The sequence below is a fragment of the Chlorocebus sabaeus genome, chromosome 25, assembly GCF_047675955.1.
Source record: "Chlorocebus sabaeus isolate Y175 chromosome 25, mChlSab1.0.hap1, whole genome shotgun sequence".
In the NCBI taxonomy this organism is placed as follows: Eukaryota; Metazoa; Chordata; class Mammalia; order Primates; family Cercopithecidae; genus Chlorocebus; species Chlorocebus sabaeus.
This window is the reverse complement of record NC_132928.1, coordinates 56,180,329-56,197,717: the sequence shown is the minus strand read 5'-3', so window position 1 is coordinate 56,197,717 and position 17,389 is coordinate 56,180,329. Positions and strand designations below refer to the sequence as shown.

The following is a 17,389-nucleotide window of genomic DNA, read 5'->3' as shown; positions in this document are numbered from 1 at the left end:
TGAGTTATATTCAAAAAGTTGAGCTTTAAGTTATTCATTTGGAATCCCCCCAAAAATTATTTTAACTCTTCACCATTTATAATTTGGTTAAAAATATATACTCTATAAGAAAGCTGGAATGCCAGAAACAAGCAATAAAAATAGCAACAAACAGATTCATTGCAATACTATTAATAATAAAGTATGAACAAGTAATGCTCAGAAATCACCTTACACATTTATACTAATGATTAACTCACATTTTATGACAAGGACCTAGCAAACCAATTCTTATTCACTTATTTCTTGCATCATTACACAAAATATTTGAGGGAAACATCCATGTCTGGATTTTCAATTATCCTTTACCTGATACTTGAGAATCTCTCTACTTTTATGATACTTAACTGATGTTCAATACTATGACTCTTACACTAATTTCACTATTAAACTTGGAAAATTCAAAAACGTTACTAAAATTCCAGGATCTCACCAACTATCATAGCAAATGGTTCTTGGTATCAAGTCACTTCAATAATATGACAAAACAGATTAAAATACCTGAATTGCTCTTTTTATAGATTCTATTTCTATTTTAAACAGTACCTTCAATGTTGATTCTAATACATATAAAAACATAAAATAGTAGTTTATTGATATCAGTGCTGACACATGTAAATCTCTTGCCATTGGCCACAGATGTATTATCATAGGATAAATATATATCAAATTTATAATCTGTCCTGTATATTCAAATTCTTCAGAAAATACTATGTGAAATATAAAAGTCAGAAATGCATTACTCCTGAAAAGAGATCAAATAAAATGTTAGATCACTTAAACGTATAATTAGCAGCTGAAGTTCAACATTTGTTTAAATAAATAATTAAAATTAATTTGAAGACTATACATAATATAAAATAAAGGAAACAAAACTCAAAAGCATACTTTCTATACATAAAAATCATAATGAAGAAAGGTAAAAAATATGATTTTTAAAAATCCATATCAGGGATGGGAAGCATTTTTAAAACTCAAGGCTACAGTACCTTGGAAACAATGCAAAGATTCATAAATAAAAGCAAAAAATAAATAAATTTAGAGGAAAACAAATCACACATTGGATTGTTTAAAATCAAGAATGGGAAAACCATTATATTAAATAATTACTATGACACATATTTATTAAGACTTTTCATTCCATCTAAAGTAGAGCATGACAAAAAGAAATTCTCTGGATATATGTCAAAGTCCTACACTTTTGATTTTTTGTATATCTCTTTAAACTTATTAAATGTAAAAAAGTTTTAAAAATTACTAGAATTTGTTATAAAAAGTTAATGCCCACTTAAAATTTAGCAGCATTAACGCCCTTGGTATATTCTTGTTTTGACCTGTTCTATTGGTAGAAAAATTAAGTCTCTCTGCTCTAAAAAGTATGTAAGCTCACAATTTATAAAACTAAGTAAAATATCTACCCCAGTTAAGTAAAATCTGTGTTTTGTGATATTTTGGAAAATTGGTTACAGGTATTATTAAGGCCATGTTGTGTTTTTTCTAATTATAGATCAAAAGAATCACGCAATAGAACAGATGAAATTAAACAGAGCTAGATCTAGTCTATAAAGTTAGCTATTTCTCATCCCTGCTCTATGTTATATCCAGAAGAATATTAATCAGCCCACAACACACTATAACCCTCAGACACAGCAATTAAAACTTGAAGGATCCAAATGTGACCATCCTCTTTCCCTTCCTGACTACTCTCTAATAGAGATGTCATTGAAGTTGCTAAAACAGAATGGAAGAAGAGAAGCAAGCACCACTCAATCAGTGAAAATAAACTGTAATATAGTTTTTCTTAAGGAAAATTGAGATAAGCTATTCCGACAATGTAGAAATGGTAGTATTTTCAAGTATGTTTCTATTAAAGGTTCACAATACTTACTCAGGTGGAATAAAATGTATCTTTTCTTTACGATAGTCCAAGAAAGTTAAAACAGTTTTAAACTTCATAAGCCAACTTCTAGTTCTCATGTAAGTTGAAACATCATCAATACTCATGAATCTAACAGAGAAAAATGTATATATGTGTTATAATAAAAAGCAAGTGATATACTTTGGGTTAATATAAAAGGGGAAGGTGTACTAAGTATACATTTAATATGGACCACCAAATAAGCTCAGTTGCATGCCTCTGCATCCATCTACCTATCCATCCATGGTCATGGTACAGGAGTAGTTTCAGCATGAGACCCCTGCTGCCTCTGTTCCTGACCAGAGGTTGAACGTAAGTAAAGCTTCCCTAGACCATTTCTTTGGAGTTTGGAATCAAGCTTTCCTTTGTCATGTTGGTCTGGCCCAACCCTCTCCAAGGCCCTGAGGGCTCTAACTTTCCTAAACTTTATTCCAGCGACTGATAACGGTCTTCCAAACAGACTACCTGGCTGCTGAAATGTTATCTATCACCTAGCCGGGATCTCCTATTATTATTGCCCCACAGCTTTGTGTTAGATCATCTATCATCTAATGTTTGCCAGGACTGTAACCAGATATTGTTATATCTCTAAGATACTGAGCTTTTCCCACCAGACTTAATTGCATTTGTCAGCACCAGCAGTTGGGTCAATTCTTCCAGAGCCTGCTCCACCCCAGAGCGCAGTCTAATGGCAGCCTCCAGGCTTCTGAACCTCCTCTGTCTGGTAATTTAAAGTGAAGATAATATAAAGGCAAAATAATTATAATAAGTAATTGAAGTTATATAAGTTCCCTTTCATGGATTCCCTGGTGTCTTATCTAATTACATGATAGTCCAATCTTTCTCAGACTCCCCTAATGTCACCTAGGTTATAAAACTTCAGGGAAAAAAAAATAAACAAAATAAAAAGTAGATGGATAGATGGATGGAAGGACAGACAGATGAACAGACAGAAGATGGATAGGTATAGATATGTGAAATAATAGATTGATCAATCTGGACATTTAATTCTCATTTTATTCATTCTTCATCATATAGCCATTCAATTTTGGAATATCAATTAAGTGTTATACTTACTTTCCTTGGGTGGAGTAATAGCATTTTGCCGCACCAATTAATATCCGGGCTGCCTCTATTTCAAGAATTCCATTGTTACGCTGTTTTTCAAAGCTACTCTAAACATACATTAAATGAAGAAAACAAAAGATTAAGACATAAATGGAACGTATTCTTCTTAACCCTTACATAGCCCTCACTATTATTACTGAACTCAATATATCAAAATATGCTATTACAAAAAATTATATAGTAGGAAATAAATTTCATTCAATGCAAATGTTTACAGAATACTCATTTTTATAAAGTACAGTCCTGAATGTTACAAGAGATAAAAAGGGTCTTAGCTTTCTAGAGACTCAAAATGTATACCACTCAGCCAGGCATGGTGGCTCACTTTGGGAGGTCGAGGCAGGGGGATCACTTGAGTCCAGGAATTCAAGACCAGTCTGGGCAACATGGTGAAACCCCCCATCTCTACTAAAAATACAAAATTAGCCAGGCATGGTGGCGCATGCCTGTAATCCCACCTACTCAGGAGGCTACGGCAGGAGAATCGCTTGAACCCAGGAGGCAGAGGTTGCGGTGAGCCGAGATCACGCCATTGCACTCCAGCCTGGGCAACAGAGTGACACTCCATTTCAAAAAAAAAAAAATATATATATATATACACACACACACACACACACACACATACACACACGCACACACACACACATATATACACAACTCAGAGTTTACTTCAGTAATATAAATAGCATCAGTAGCATCATCTTTCTATAGCAGAATGGAGAGTGCAAAATATTAATTCTAAGTGTAACTAATCATTTCAGTCCCACATGGAACCATCAAAAGAAAAAGATAGGCTGTATTATTGTGTCAATCCTCCCCCTAAAATAGCAGAAAAATTATAGCTTCTACATGACATTGACATTACATTCAGAGGTTAGCGTTACCTCCTGGAACTGATGCCTACATTTCCTCACATACTGACCATATACTTCGCCTATCCATTGTTTAGAAATGTTGGCTCCAACCGCTACTGCATTTAACATATTTTCTCAAGTCTTAAAATTCGAGGGATGATAGTCATTTCAGGAAAGGAGAGAATTCACGCCACTTATATCTCAAGACAATTCTCATTCACTCATTAGCTCCTTTTCCAGAAGATAGAAAAATGATCCATCAGTAACAGCTTTGATAAAGGATATGCAAATTCTGAAGCTGCCTTCCAAAGGGTATGGGGCGATGGCCAGGCTCTCTCTACTCTGAGGGATACCGGAGCACTTAGCGGATTTCTCCACATTGCAATCCTCCGTGATGGCCCTGGTAGGATGTCCACTGTGAGAAAAGTATGTCCTAGAAGCTCAGTCCTGAGGCCTACCTCTAGTATTTACACTTGTAGTGTTTCCAGGCCTGCCCATCAAGAAGTAGGCCTGGATCAAGAAAATTATGATTTACTAATATGATGGATTGTTTATTTATTCATTCATCCTTTGAACAAATGTTTATTAAATGCCTACTCTGTTCCAAGCCCCGTTTTAGGGCAATGGAGGTATAATCCAGGGCTTTAAGGGGTTCACAATCCAGTGGGGCAGGGGAAAAGTCATATATGATAAAGCAAGAAATTAAGGGGATAACATTCAGCACAGGGTGTTAATGTGCTTGATGTGGAGATGGGATCAGAGAGAGTTTCTTGGAGGAGATGATACCTCAATTGAGTTTTAAGGAGAAGTACAATTATCCAGATGATAATAGTTTTAAGGAGAAGTACAATTATCCAGATGAGGAATGGTGGTGGGGCGAGCAGAGTGAAGAAAGAGGTGGGCACAGGGTGGCCTCTCTGGTGCATGTACAGAGGTGAAAAACAGTATGCTGCGTGCGGTAAAAGACAAGTTGTGGGGCACAGCATCAGTCAGAGAAACAGTCAGAGGCCAGATTTTAAAATATCTTGTATATTGCACTTTGACTTAATTGCATAGGTAAACTTTTCTTGGAATGTGATATACTCATTCTGTGAGATACTCCTTCAATCTCAATGCCTGAAAAACTATGCAGGGCAGGGGAAAGGGTAAGGAAATGTTGCACTCAACAGTCCCTCTTGGAGAAGCTCAATGTATATTAGCATATTAAAAATTCTGAGAAGTTCTAAAAGAAACCAATTTAACTTTATTTAAGCCACCATTTCCCAAAGTAATTTGAGCATGGAAACTTCATTTTTCATGCAGTTTCTATTAGCATCCCATGGAATAAGTGTTCTTTGGAACTCACAATGGAAAATGTAGGTACTGAGGAGTCATTTAGGGTTTTAAGCAGGAAGGAGGTATAGTCACATGTCTTTTAGTAAGTCACTGTAACTTGAGAATGGAAATATTGGAGGCAAGTGGACCAGTTGAAGGTTACCGTCTGGACAAGAGATTATGATAGCCTAAATTAACATTCATGAGGACAGAAAGGGGTGTATTTGACAAATATTTAGAAAGTAAGATTGATAGAGCTTGGAGAAGGGTAGAGGAAGAGGACTGACTCCAGCAACCAATGGTCTAATTCACTAACACTTGGAATATAACAGTAGGCTTGGGATGAGTTCAATATGGATTTGAGGCAGAGTGAAAGGAGAAGCTGTCTAGCCACCACTGGATTCATGAGTCTAAAGAGCTGGTGTTGAAAGGTGTGGAAGGAAGATTATAGATTTGTAGAGCATCTATGCATAGCGTTAAAATCATGAGCCTAGCTGGGAATAAAGAAAGAGAGACTATAAAGTAAGAACAGTGGACAGAGTTAATTGTCCTGAGGTGCACCAACATTAAAGGGTTAAAAAGAGTTCATAGAGGAGACTGAAAAGGAAAGGGGTAACAAACACAGGAAGAACGCCAGAGTAGAAGGTACTGTTAGGAAAGCTATTCAAAAATAGCATGAAGCAAGTCCTTCCATGGGACTGTTGGTTTTAAAAAGTAAATGTGGTAGGTCATTATAACAATGACTGCAGTGTGTCATGCCTCCCTGTGTCCGTGCCCGCTTTGCAAATGGCATCACTGTTTCCCCATTAAGAGGTGTAATCTACTTTTCTACTCATTGACTCTGGGCGGGCTTTGTGATTTGCTTTAACTAATAAAACGGGGGTAAAAATGACATTGTTCAGGTTCCAGAGCCTGGAACTTAAGAGGCTTTGTGGCTTTCCCTCTCACCCTGTTGAAACCCAGAGACCATGCTGTGAAGAAGCCCAGTCCAGCCAACTATACAGAACAGGCCATAGAGGGGAGAAACAAACCACCCTGGAAGACAACTAGTATCAGCTGCCAAACCCTCCGACCATAGCCGATCTAGGAAATGACCACAGGCATATGAGTGATCCAAAATGAGACCAAGAGTAGAATCACCCAGATTGCCAACACACAGAACCGTGAGAAATAATAAATCATTGTTTTAAGCCACCAAGTTCTGGGTTGGTTGGTTAAACAGCAGAAGCTGACTAAAACAGGAAAAATCAGTATCAATTGTGGAGAGCCTCTAGAAATTAAAACACACTGCATTAGCTTTGGAACTGGGTGGTGGGCAGAGGTAGGGGGGCAGTGAGAAGACTGTTAGTGGAAGCTGGAAGAGCAGTGGGGAAACTACAGCAGGAGACTGGAGGGAGGCAGCCATGCTACCAAAAGGCAGTACCGCTGACCAGGCTGTCGCCTGAGGCAACGTGGAAGACAGAAAATGTACCTCATGAATCTGCTAAGAAGATTTCTAGATTTCTAATATTCCAGGAATATTAAAAGTACTGCTTTTTTTTAGCTTCATATAACAAGATAGAGAAAGACAGAGATTGGGATAAACCAAAGAGAAATAGTTCAGTCTTAAAGCAGAACTTAGAGAAAATATAGAAGCCATGATTTGCCAAGTTGGAAACTAAACGTGTTTCTCATCTGTGGTTTCTCCAGCTGGCAAAGATCTAAAAGTAAAGACCAAAACATGTCAAATTGTAAAGAGCATCACTGCTGAGAAGAAACTGCATCAACTAACGGGCAAAATAACTGGCTAACATCATAATGACAGGATCAAATTCACATATAACAATATTAACCTTAAAAGTAAGTGGGCTAAATGCCCCAATTAAAAGACATAGACTGGCAAATTGGATAAAGAGTCAAGACCCAATGGTGTGCTATATTCAGGAGACCCATCTCATATGCAGAGACACACATACACTCAAAATAAAGGGATGGAGGAAGATCTACCAAGCAAATGGAAAGCAAAAAAAAAAAAAAAAAAGAAAAAAAAGCAGGGGTTGCAATACTAGCCCCTGATAAAACAGACTTTAAACCAACAAAGATCAAACGAGACAAAGAAGGCCATTACATAATGGTAAAGGGATCAATTCAACAAGAAGAGCTAACTATCCTAAATATATATGCACCCAATACAGGAGCACCAGATTCATAAAGCAAGTCCTCAGAGAACTACAGAGAGACTTAGAATCCCACACAATAATAATGGGAGACTTTAACACTCCACTGTCAATATTAGACAGATCAACAAGACAGATGGTTAACAACGATATCAAGGACTTGAACTCAGTTCTGCACCAAGCGGACCTAATAGACATCTACAGAACTCTCCACCCCAAATCACCAGAATATACATTCTTCATAGCACCACATCACACTTATTCCAAAATTGACCACATAGTTGAAAGGAAAGCACTCCTCAGCAAATGTAAAAGAACAGAAATCACAACAAACTGTCTCTCAGACCACAGTGCAATCAAATTAGAACTCAGGATTAAGAAACTCACTCAAAACTGCACAACTACATAGAATCTAAATAACTAGCTCCTGAATGTCCACTGGGTAAATTTAAAAAATGAAGGCAGAAATAAAGATGTTCTTTGAAACTAATGAGAACAAAGACACAACGTACCAGAATCTCTGGGACACATTTAAAGCAGTGTGTAGAGGAAAATTTATAGCACTAAATGCCCACAAGAGAAAGCAGGAAAGATCTAAAATCAACACCCTAACATCACAATTAAAAGAAATAGAGAAACAAGAGCAAACACATTCAAAAGCTAGTAGAAAGCAAGAAATAACTAAGGTCAGAGCAGAACTGAAGGAGATAGAGATAATAAAAAAAACTTCAAAAAATCAATGAATCCAGGAGCTGGTTTCTTTAAAAGATCAACAAAATCGATAGACCGCTAGCAAGACTAATAAAGAAGAAAAAAGAGAAGAATCAAATAGTCACAATAAAAAATGATAAAGGTAATATCAGCACTGATCCCACAGAAATACAAACTACCATCAGAGAATACTATAAACACCCCTATGCAAATAAACTAGAAAATCTAGAAGAAATGGATAAATTCCTGGACACCTACACCCTCCCAAGACTAAACCAAAAAGAAGTTGAATTGCTGGATAGACCAATAACAGGATCTGACATTTAGGCAATAATTAATAGCCTACCAACCAAAAAAAGTCCAACACCAGATTCATAGTCGAATTCTACCAGAGGTACAAAGAGCAGCTGGTAACATTCCTTCTGAAACTATTCCAATCAAGAGAAAAAGAGAGAATCCTCTCTAACTCATTTTATGAGGCCAGCATCATTCTGATACCAAAGCCTGGCAGAGACACAACAAAAAAAGAGAATTTTAGACCAATATCCCTGATGAACATCAAAGCAAAAATCCTCAATAAAATACTCACAAACTGAATCCAGCAGCACATCAAAAAGTTTATCCACCAAGATCAAGGTGGCTTCATCCCTGGAATGCAAGGCTAGTTCAACATACGCAAATCAATAAATGTAATCCATCACATAAACAGAACCAAAGACAAAAACCACATGATTATCTCAATAGATGCAGAAAAGACCCTCAACAAAATTCAACAGCCCTACATGCTAAAAACTCTCAAAAAATGAGATATTGATGGAATGTACTTCAAAATAATAAAAGCTTTTCATGACAAACCCACAGCCAGTACCATACTCAATGGGCAAAAACTGGAAGCATTCCCTTTGAAAACTGGCACAAGACAGGGATCCCCTCTCTCGCTACTCCTATTCAATATAGTGTTGGAAGTTCTGGCCAGGGCAATCAGGCAAGAGAAGAAATAAAGGGTATTTGATTAGGCAAAGATGATGTCAAATTGTCCCTGTTTGCAGATGACATGATTGTATAGTTAGAAAACCCCATCGTCTCAGCCCAAAATCTCCTTAAGCTGATAAGTAACTTCACCAAAGTCTCAGGATAAAAAATCAATGTGCAAAAATCACAAGCATTCCTATACACCAATAACAGAGAAACAGAGAGCCAAATCATGAGTGAACTCCCATTTACAATTGCTACAAAGAGAATAAAATACCTAGGAATCCAACTTACAAGTGATGCAAAGGACCTCTTCAAGGAGAACTACAAACCACTGCTCAACGAAATAAAAGAAGACACAAATAAATGGAAGAACATTCCATGCTCATGGATAGGAAGAATCAATATTGTGAAAATCGCCATACTACCCAAGGTAATTTATAGATTCAATGCCATCCCCATCAAGGTACCAATGACTTTCTTCACAGAATTGGAAAAAACTACTTTAAAGTTCATATGGAACCAAAAAAGAGCCCACATTGCTAAGACAATCCTAAGAAAAATGAATGAAGCTGGATGCATCACACTACCTGACTTCAAACTATACTACAAGGCTACAGTAACCAAAACAGCATGGTACTGGTACCAAAACAGAGGCATAGGCCAATGGAACCGAACAGAGCCCTCAGAAATAACACCACACATCTACAACCATCTGATCTTTGACAAACCTGACAAAAACAAGAAATAGTGAAAGGATTCCCTATTTAATAAATGGTGCTGGGGAAACTGGCTAGCCATAGGTAGAAAGCTGAAACTGGATCCCTTCCTTACACCTTGTACAAAAATTCATTCAAGATGGATTAAAGACTTAAATATTAGACCTAAAAACCATAAAAACCCCAGAAGGAAACCTAGGCAATACCATTCAGGACATAGGCACGGGCAAGGACTTCATGACCAAAACACCAAAAGCAATGGCAACAAAAGCCAAAATAGACAAATGGGATCTAATTAAACTAAAGAGCTTCTGCATGGCAAAAGAAACTACCATCAGAGTGAACAGGCAACCTACAGAATGTGAGAAAATTTTTGCAATCCACCCATTTGACAAAGGGCTAATATCTAGAATCTACAAACAACTTAAACAAATTTACAAGAAAAAAAAATCAAACAACCCCATCACAAAGTGGGCAAAGGATATGAACAGACACTTCTCTAAAGAAGACATTTATGCAGCCAACAGACACATGAAAAAAATGCTCATCATCACTGCTCATCAGAGAAATGCAAATCAAAACCACAATGAGATACCATCTCCCACCACTTAGAATGATGATCATTAAAAAGTCAGGAAACAACAGGTATTGGAGAGGATGTGGAGAATTAGGAATGCTCTTACACTGTTGGTGGGACTCTAAACTAGTTCAACCATTGTTGAAGACAGTGTGGCGATTCCTCAAGGATCTAGAACTAGAAATACCATTTGATCCAGCAATCCCATTACTGGGTATATACCCAAAGCATTATAACTCGTGCTACTATAAAGACACATGCACGCTATGTTTATTGTGGCACTATTCACTATAGCAAAGACTTGGAACCAACCCAAATGTCCATCAATGATAGACTGGATTAAGGAAATGTGGCATATATACACCATGGAATACTATGCAGTCATAAAAAATGATGAGTTCATGTCCTTTGTATGGACATGGATGAAGCTGGAAACCATCATTTTCAACAAACTATCACAAGGACAAAAAACCAAACACCGCATGTTCTCACTCATGGGTGAGAATTGAACAATGAGAACACTTGGACACAGGGCAGGGAACATCACACACCAGGGCCTGTCGTGGCATGAGGAGATAGAGGAGGGATAGCATTAGGAGAAATACCTAATGTAAATGACAAGTTAATGGGTGCAGCAAACCAACATGGCACATATATACGTATGTAACAAACCTGCACATTTGTGCACATGTACCCTAGAACTTAAAGTATAATTTTTAAAAAAAAGACCAAATCCAGGGTGCTGCCAGTAAAACATGGCCTCAGCTTCCAAATCAAATCGAGGGTGTGGCTGAAGGCTCTTTGTTAAGACCACCCAAAGATTCAAGGTTGAACTTCGTCTACCTTCTCAACAAGACTAAAGGCCACCTCAGACTCATATCTGTGTTGTCTGACACAGTCAACAGTCTACCTGATAAGAAATTGTGAAGTGGGGTGGACTAAACCAGAGTCATTGAAAACAAACAGTTTTTACGGTAATTGTGCTAGATTGGACAAAAAGGGACAGAGACAGTTCTAAATGAATATAAACCTCCCAGTTTTCTACAGGCAGAAATCAAACTGAGAAATCACTTGGCTACAAGCATGGATGATTTCCTACAGAAATGGAAAGAATGAGGAGAATTGGTATGTGTGCACAGATGGATTTCAGAATTGCCATGGACCAGTAATTTCTCAAGCCATCCCATTCTTCCCCGTCTTAAACAGTGGTGTCTGTTGATCATCACTGAATACTGGGTGTCTGGGGGGCAGATAACTTGTCTTTTTAGTTCACAGGTCTCTAGATCAAGAGGAGTCACACTTCAGGAGAGGCAACCAAGGAGCCTCTCACCTGGATTGCAGATCATGAGATACTGGACTTTGAGTCTGATAGCAAATAGGATGTAGCTTTTTGGATTCTTGGAAAAGGGTGAGTCTGTTTTACATGTAGGAGGGGTAGAAATATTGTGGCCAGTGGGCAAACTGTGGAACAGTAAATATGGCCACAAATTCTGTGTATGTCTTACTATTAAGAGGTTGAGTCTATTGCCCCACCCCTTGACTTGAGGCAGCCTCATCCACAAGTCTGGAAGTTAGGTACTAGCCCTTTTGCCTCAGTTTTCCTCTAGGTGGCTTCTCATTCTTCAGAGGCTAGGTCATCTTCTTTGCATGGCAGTCTCAGGGTGGCATTCAGAGTGGAAAAAAGGTAGAAGCTACAAATCCTCTCAATGCCTAGGCTCCAGAACGTTCACAAAGCCACTTCTGCCATATTTTATGCTCAAAACAAATCACAAGAACAGCCCAAATTCAAGGGGTAGGATAAAGATACCACTTTTTAACAGGAGGCTCTGCAAAGAATTTGTGGCCATATGGAATTTTCTACTGTGGATGAGAGCCTTTCAAACTCTGAGAATATGTTAAACTAAGTATAGAAATGTTTAAAAGAATGAAAATAATTTCTTAAGAAGAAATATGTTCTTCAAGCTGGGAGCGGTGGCTCACACCTGTAATCCCAGTTCTTTGGGAGGCTGAGGTGGGCAGATCACTTGAGGCCAGGAGTTTGAGACCAACCTGGCCAAAGTGCGAAAATCCCACCTCTACTAAAAATACAAAAATTAGCTGGGCATGGTGCCAAAACCCCATCTCTACTAAAAATACAAAAATTAGCTGAGCATGGTGGCACGCACTTGTAATTCCAGCTACTAGGGAGGCTGAGGCACAAGAATCTCTTGAACCCAGGAGGCGGAGGTTTCAGTGAGTCAAGATCGTGCCACTGTACTCTAGTCTGAATGACAGAGCCAGACTCTGTCTCTAAATAAATAAATAAATAAATAAGAAGAAATATATTCTTCAACAGAAAAAAATGAAAGCAAAAAGAAGGAATTTATATGTTAATAGAGATTTGAAGGACATATCAGTTCACTGCAATGTGTGGACTTTACTGGAATTCAATTTGAAAATATAAACTGTAAAAATAAGTATTTGTCACATTTTTGAGACAATTGGAAATCTTACCACTGACTCGATATTTGATGTTATTAAGGAATTATTACTCATGTTTAAGTATAATGTTAGTATTTTATGTTTTTAAAAATACTTTAGAATTTAAAGATATATACTGAAATATTTACAGATGAAATGATATGCCATGTATGATTTGTTTCAAACTAATACATAAGATGGGGGTTAGGATGCAGCAGGTATCGGTCATATGTGGATGGTTTTTAAGGTTGTACCCATCACATGAGGGTTTATTACACTATTCTATCTACTTTTGCATATGTTAGGAATTCTTAATATTGATGATAAATTTTAAAAAGAAACTAAAAAAGAATTCCAGGCATAATTAGTATTTTATATACATTTTATATTGAATAAAATTTGTTCTATTTGATTATAACTCCAGTTTAAAATGTATAATTTGATAAGCTGGTGTAAACTTGATTTTACCAGGTAATCTTCCTATATTTATATTAGAACATTTAAATATTAGTATTACAACATTTCAAGAGAATTTTTGATTCATCAGATCTATTTTAGCTTAATGTATCTCTAACAGCTATTATTAGCACTTGAGAGAATTTTATATAAATGGAACTCAGATATGTTACATTTATAAAAGCAATTTAAATATTTGAAAATGTTTAATTATCTGGTATGTAAATAGCACCAAACATTATTCTAAGGGCCCTCAAAAGTGACTGCTAAAATTTGCCAGACATAGAAACAGGATAATAAGGTTTGTGTCTTAAACTTAAAGCCTCAGGAAGAAGGAAATTTTTTATTTTTTGACTTTAACAAATCACACATTAATTTTAACAATCAACAGACTGTCAGAAGATGAAGAAAAGTTTTCAAGTCATCTGAAAATCATATGCCAGGATTAAAGACATTGCAAGACAAGAAATTTTAAAACATTATGTGAACAGCACCAACCATTTGTATTGTAGCTACACGCAATCTGGCTTCTTCTATTAAAGCTTCATCTGTTGTGGATTCCTTCTTCATATCCTTATGTGAAACGTGGGAAGACTGAAACGTACCAGACGACATTTTAAAACATAAAGAGATAAAGTTAAAAATAAGTAAAAATGACTAGGAACTGGCAAGTGCTACTCTCAACAAAGATTCCAGTAATTCAAAGCAGAATTGCTAGAATGAAGAGCTGTGTATAACGTGGGTAATGTTTTTTCATGTAAGAAGTGTTGCCTTCATTTGTGCTAAAGGAAATACTTATTTGGGGAGATTTATATCCCAAATTCTTCTCTAAACTTATCTATATGCTTGACTGCTCTCTAAATCAGCCCGTGTTTTCTGCTTTTTATAACACTCCTACCAGGAGAGAATTCTTAGTATCTTAAGCCATTAAAAACATTGTCTTGGCAGAGGCCATTGATTGGTACTCAACCAGCCAGATCGTAAACACATCCATTCTCCTCGTATTTGGCAAATAAAGCTGGATAACCAAGACCTTCTCTTTAGAGACAGAATTCAAACTCATTTCACCAAAATAGCAAAGCCAGTAACTCTCTCCCCTCAGTTTCCTGACGTTTAATTAGCAGAATCAGGTCTTTAACAATAGACTAAAGCAAGTGAGGCAGACCAAGGGAAGGAAAGGAAAACTATTTTTTGCCAGGTATCAACTCACAGGAATGTATTCGATCCTCGTTTTATCTTCTACTAAGGTCCAATTAACATTTGTCAAAATTTTTTCTGCTTTAGATAAACTTATTGTGTTCTGTACTATCTCCTGTATGTGCTGAGTAGCATTTTGCAAGGCCATTTGTCTTGGGAGGGAAAGAACACACAAATCTGTGACAAAGACAAAAGCAAAGGCCTTAATAGAGTACAGTGATGACTGCAAGGGAAAGCAAAAAAATGTTGCATGATTATGTAGTGAAATCTTGAGATCACCTGCAAACCAGAGTGGTTAGAGCAAGGACAATTTTTCATACAAAACTTTCCAGAAGATTACCGAACTATTTATTTCTTTTTGGTTGTATAGCTCAACCTTATCTGACTCAACTGCTAAAAAATGTTTATTAGTTTCCCTGCTTTCCCTATAGCTAAAGACAAGACTACTTCAACGCACCCAATCCATATTTCTCAAAGTGTAAAGGGCACAGGTGGAAGGGCTGCGTATTAAACTATGCAAATTCCTGGGTTCTACTCCATACCTACAGAATCAGATTGGCCTGAAAATTTACATTTTAACAAGTTCTCCAATTGTTTCTTATACTGTACATAATAACATTTAAAGGCCAGTGCAATAGAGATCCCTCAAATTTAACATCTCAGTTTTCTGGCCAGTGAATCAATATGTTCAAAATGTGTAGCATTTTGCATTTTCTTGTGGTTTCTATAAGGTTCACTTACCAAAGAGAAGAGTTTAATGAGTAAATGAGCTTAGTCTACTTACTCACAATTCCATCTCAATAAAGCTGTTCTCTCCTTATAATTGCATACGAAATGTCTCTTCAAGGGCTAAATGGCTTCCAAATGTTTCAGTGTAACTTTATTTCACTCTCTATGGGACACTGGGTACAATGGAGTGATTTGAAGTTTGGGGATCCAGAAAGGTCTGCAGGGATATCCCTCTCAAGCATCAGAATCAGTTCACTGTAACCCAGAGCACAGAGGCATCTGACTGCCTGCTGCCTTGGATTTAAAATTCCCAGGGCTAAGACCACACAAGGAGAAAATGTATTCGTTTGCCCAATTAGATACCAACCATATGATGGGGCAACAGCCACTTTCCAGTTACTCAGGGGAAGTATGAAGGCATGTGGGCTGCTTGGTGGCACCAGTACATCTGAATGTACTCCCAGTGTTTAAGATAATCCTGGAAGAGTATGAGGAGGGACCGCTTAAAAGCATTAGACCAGGTGGAAGGAGTTGGTTTGAGCCTCTGACTGATAACACTCAAATCCGACAAGCAGCTGTTAAGTGTGTACCACATGGTATTTCTAGAAAGAATGAACATTGAAAATATAAAGTACTTGCTATATAATCTTTATTCCAGAGTGAATTAAAAGAAATTCTGAAGCTTGGTTAATACAACCAAAAATTTATAGAGGGGGAAAAAAAGAAACAAGAGAAAAAAAGCATTGTCATGTAGTAAAATCCCTCACTGTTCTCACTTTTGAATACAGAGTAGGAAGAATCACAAGAAAGGAAGCATGAGAGAAACCCACATATTTTGTCTTCAAAAAAGAGAGCCAACTGGGTCTAGATCCCTGGCAGCCAAAGGGATTTGGTGGGAAGGAAAGTGTGAGCAAGACTTCAGGCATCAAATTAACTTCACTCACGCTGCCTTGTGAGCTTCTGCCAATCCAAGCACAGCTTTTCACTATAAACAATAACCCGAGACCGTGCACGGTGGCTCACACCTATAATTTCCACACTTTGGGATGCCAGGGCAGGAGAATCCCTTGAGCCCAGGAATTCAAGACCAACCAGGGCAATATAGTCAGACCCTGTATCTACCAAAAAAGAAAAAAAAAAAAAATGAGCTGGGTGTGGTGGTGCAAACCAGTAGTCTCAGCTATTTGGGAGGCTGAGGCAAGAGGATCACTCGAGTCCAAGAGGTCCAGGCTGCAGCGAGCCATAATCACACCACTGCATTGCAGCCTGGGTGACAGAGTGAGACCCTGTTTTTTTTGTTTTGTTTTGTTTTGTTTTTTTGAGGCGGAGTTTTGCTCTATCGCCAGGCTGGAGTGCAGTGGCGCAATCTCGGCTCACTGCAACCTCCACCTCCCAGGTTCAAGTGATTCTCCTGCCTCAGCCTCCGAAGTAGCTGGAACTACTGGCACATGCCACCACGCCCAGCTAATTTTTGTATTTTTAGTATAGATGGGGTTTCATCATGTTGGCTAGGATGATCTCGATGTTTTGACCTCGTGATCTGCCTGCCTTGGCCTTCCTAAGTGCTGAGATTACAAGTGTGAGCCACTGCACCCGGCCCTGTATGATTTTTTTTAAATGAAGAAGAACAAACACAGCCTGTTGGGGTGGTGAGCACCTGTAGTCCCAGCTACTCTGGAGGCTAAACCCAGGAATTTGAGACCAGCCTGGGCAAGATAGTGAGCTGTCAAAAGAGAGAGAGCGAGACACAGAGAGAGAAGGAAGAAGGAAGGAAGGAAGGAAGGAAGGAAGGAAGGAAGGAAGGAAGGAAGGAAGGAAGGAAGGAAGGAAGGAAGGAAGGAAGGAAAGGGAAGGGAGGGGAGGGGAGGGGAGGGGAAGAGAGGGGAAGGGAAGGGAGAGGAGGGGAGGGAAGAGGAACGGAGGGGAGGGGAGGGGAAGGAAAGGGAAGAGAAGGGAGGGAAAGGGAGGGGAAAGGAGGGGAGGGGAGGGGAGGGGAAGGGAGTGGAAGGGAGTGGAAGGGAGGGGAGGGGAAGGGAGGGGAGGGGAAGGGAGGGGAAGAGAGTGGAAGGGAGGGGAGGGGAAGGGAGGGGAGGGGAAGGGAGGGGAAGGGAGGGGAGGGGAAGGGAGGGGAAGAGAGTGGAAGGGAGGGGAGGGGAAGG

At 38.3% G+C, this 17,389-nt stretch overlaps 1 protein-coding gene across 1 annotated transcript in view; it reads right to left on the bottom strand.

Moving 5' to 3' along the window:
* Positions 1-17,389, bottom strand: part of SLC9C2 (solute carrier family 9 member C2 (putative)) — a 96,296-nt gene that overhangs the window by 30,644 nt on the left and 48,263 nt on the right. The window contains exons 11-15 of the mRNA XM_037985941.2: positions 14,515-14,678; positions 13,803-13,898; positions 3,035-3,132; positions 1,928-2,047; positions 586-784 (exon numbers count right to left, since the gene is read on the bottom strand). Of these exons, the coding sequence (XP_037841869.2) occupies positions 586-784; positions 1,928-2,047; positions 3,035-3,132; positions 13,803-13,898; positions 14,515-14,678 (677 nt within the window). The remainder of the gene's footprint in view (positions 1-585; positions 785-1,927; positions 2,048-3,034; positions 3,133-13,802; positions 13,899-14,514; positions 14,679-17,389) is intronic.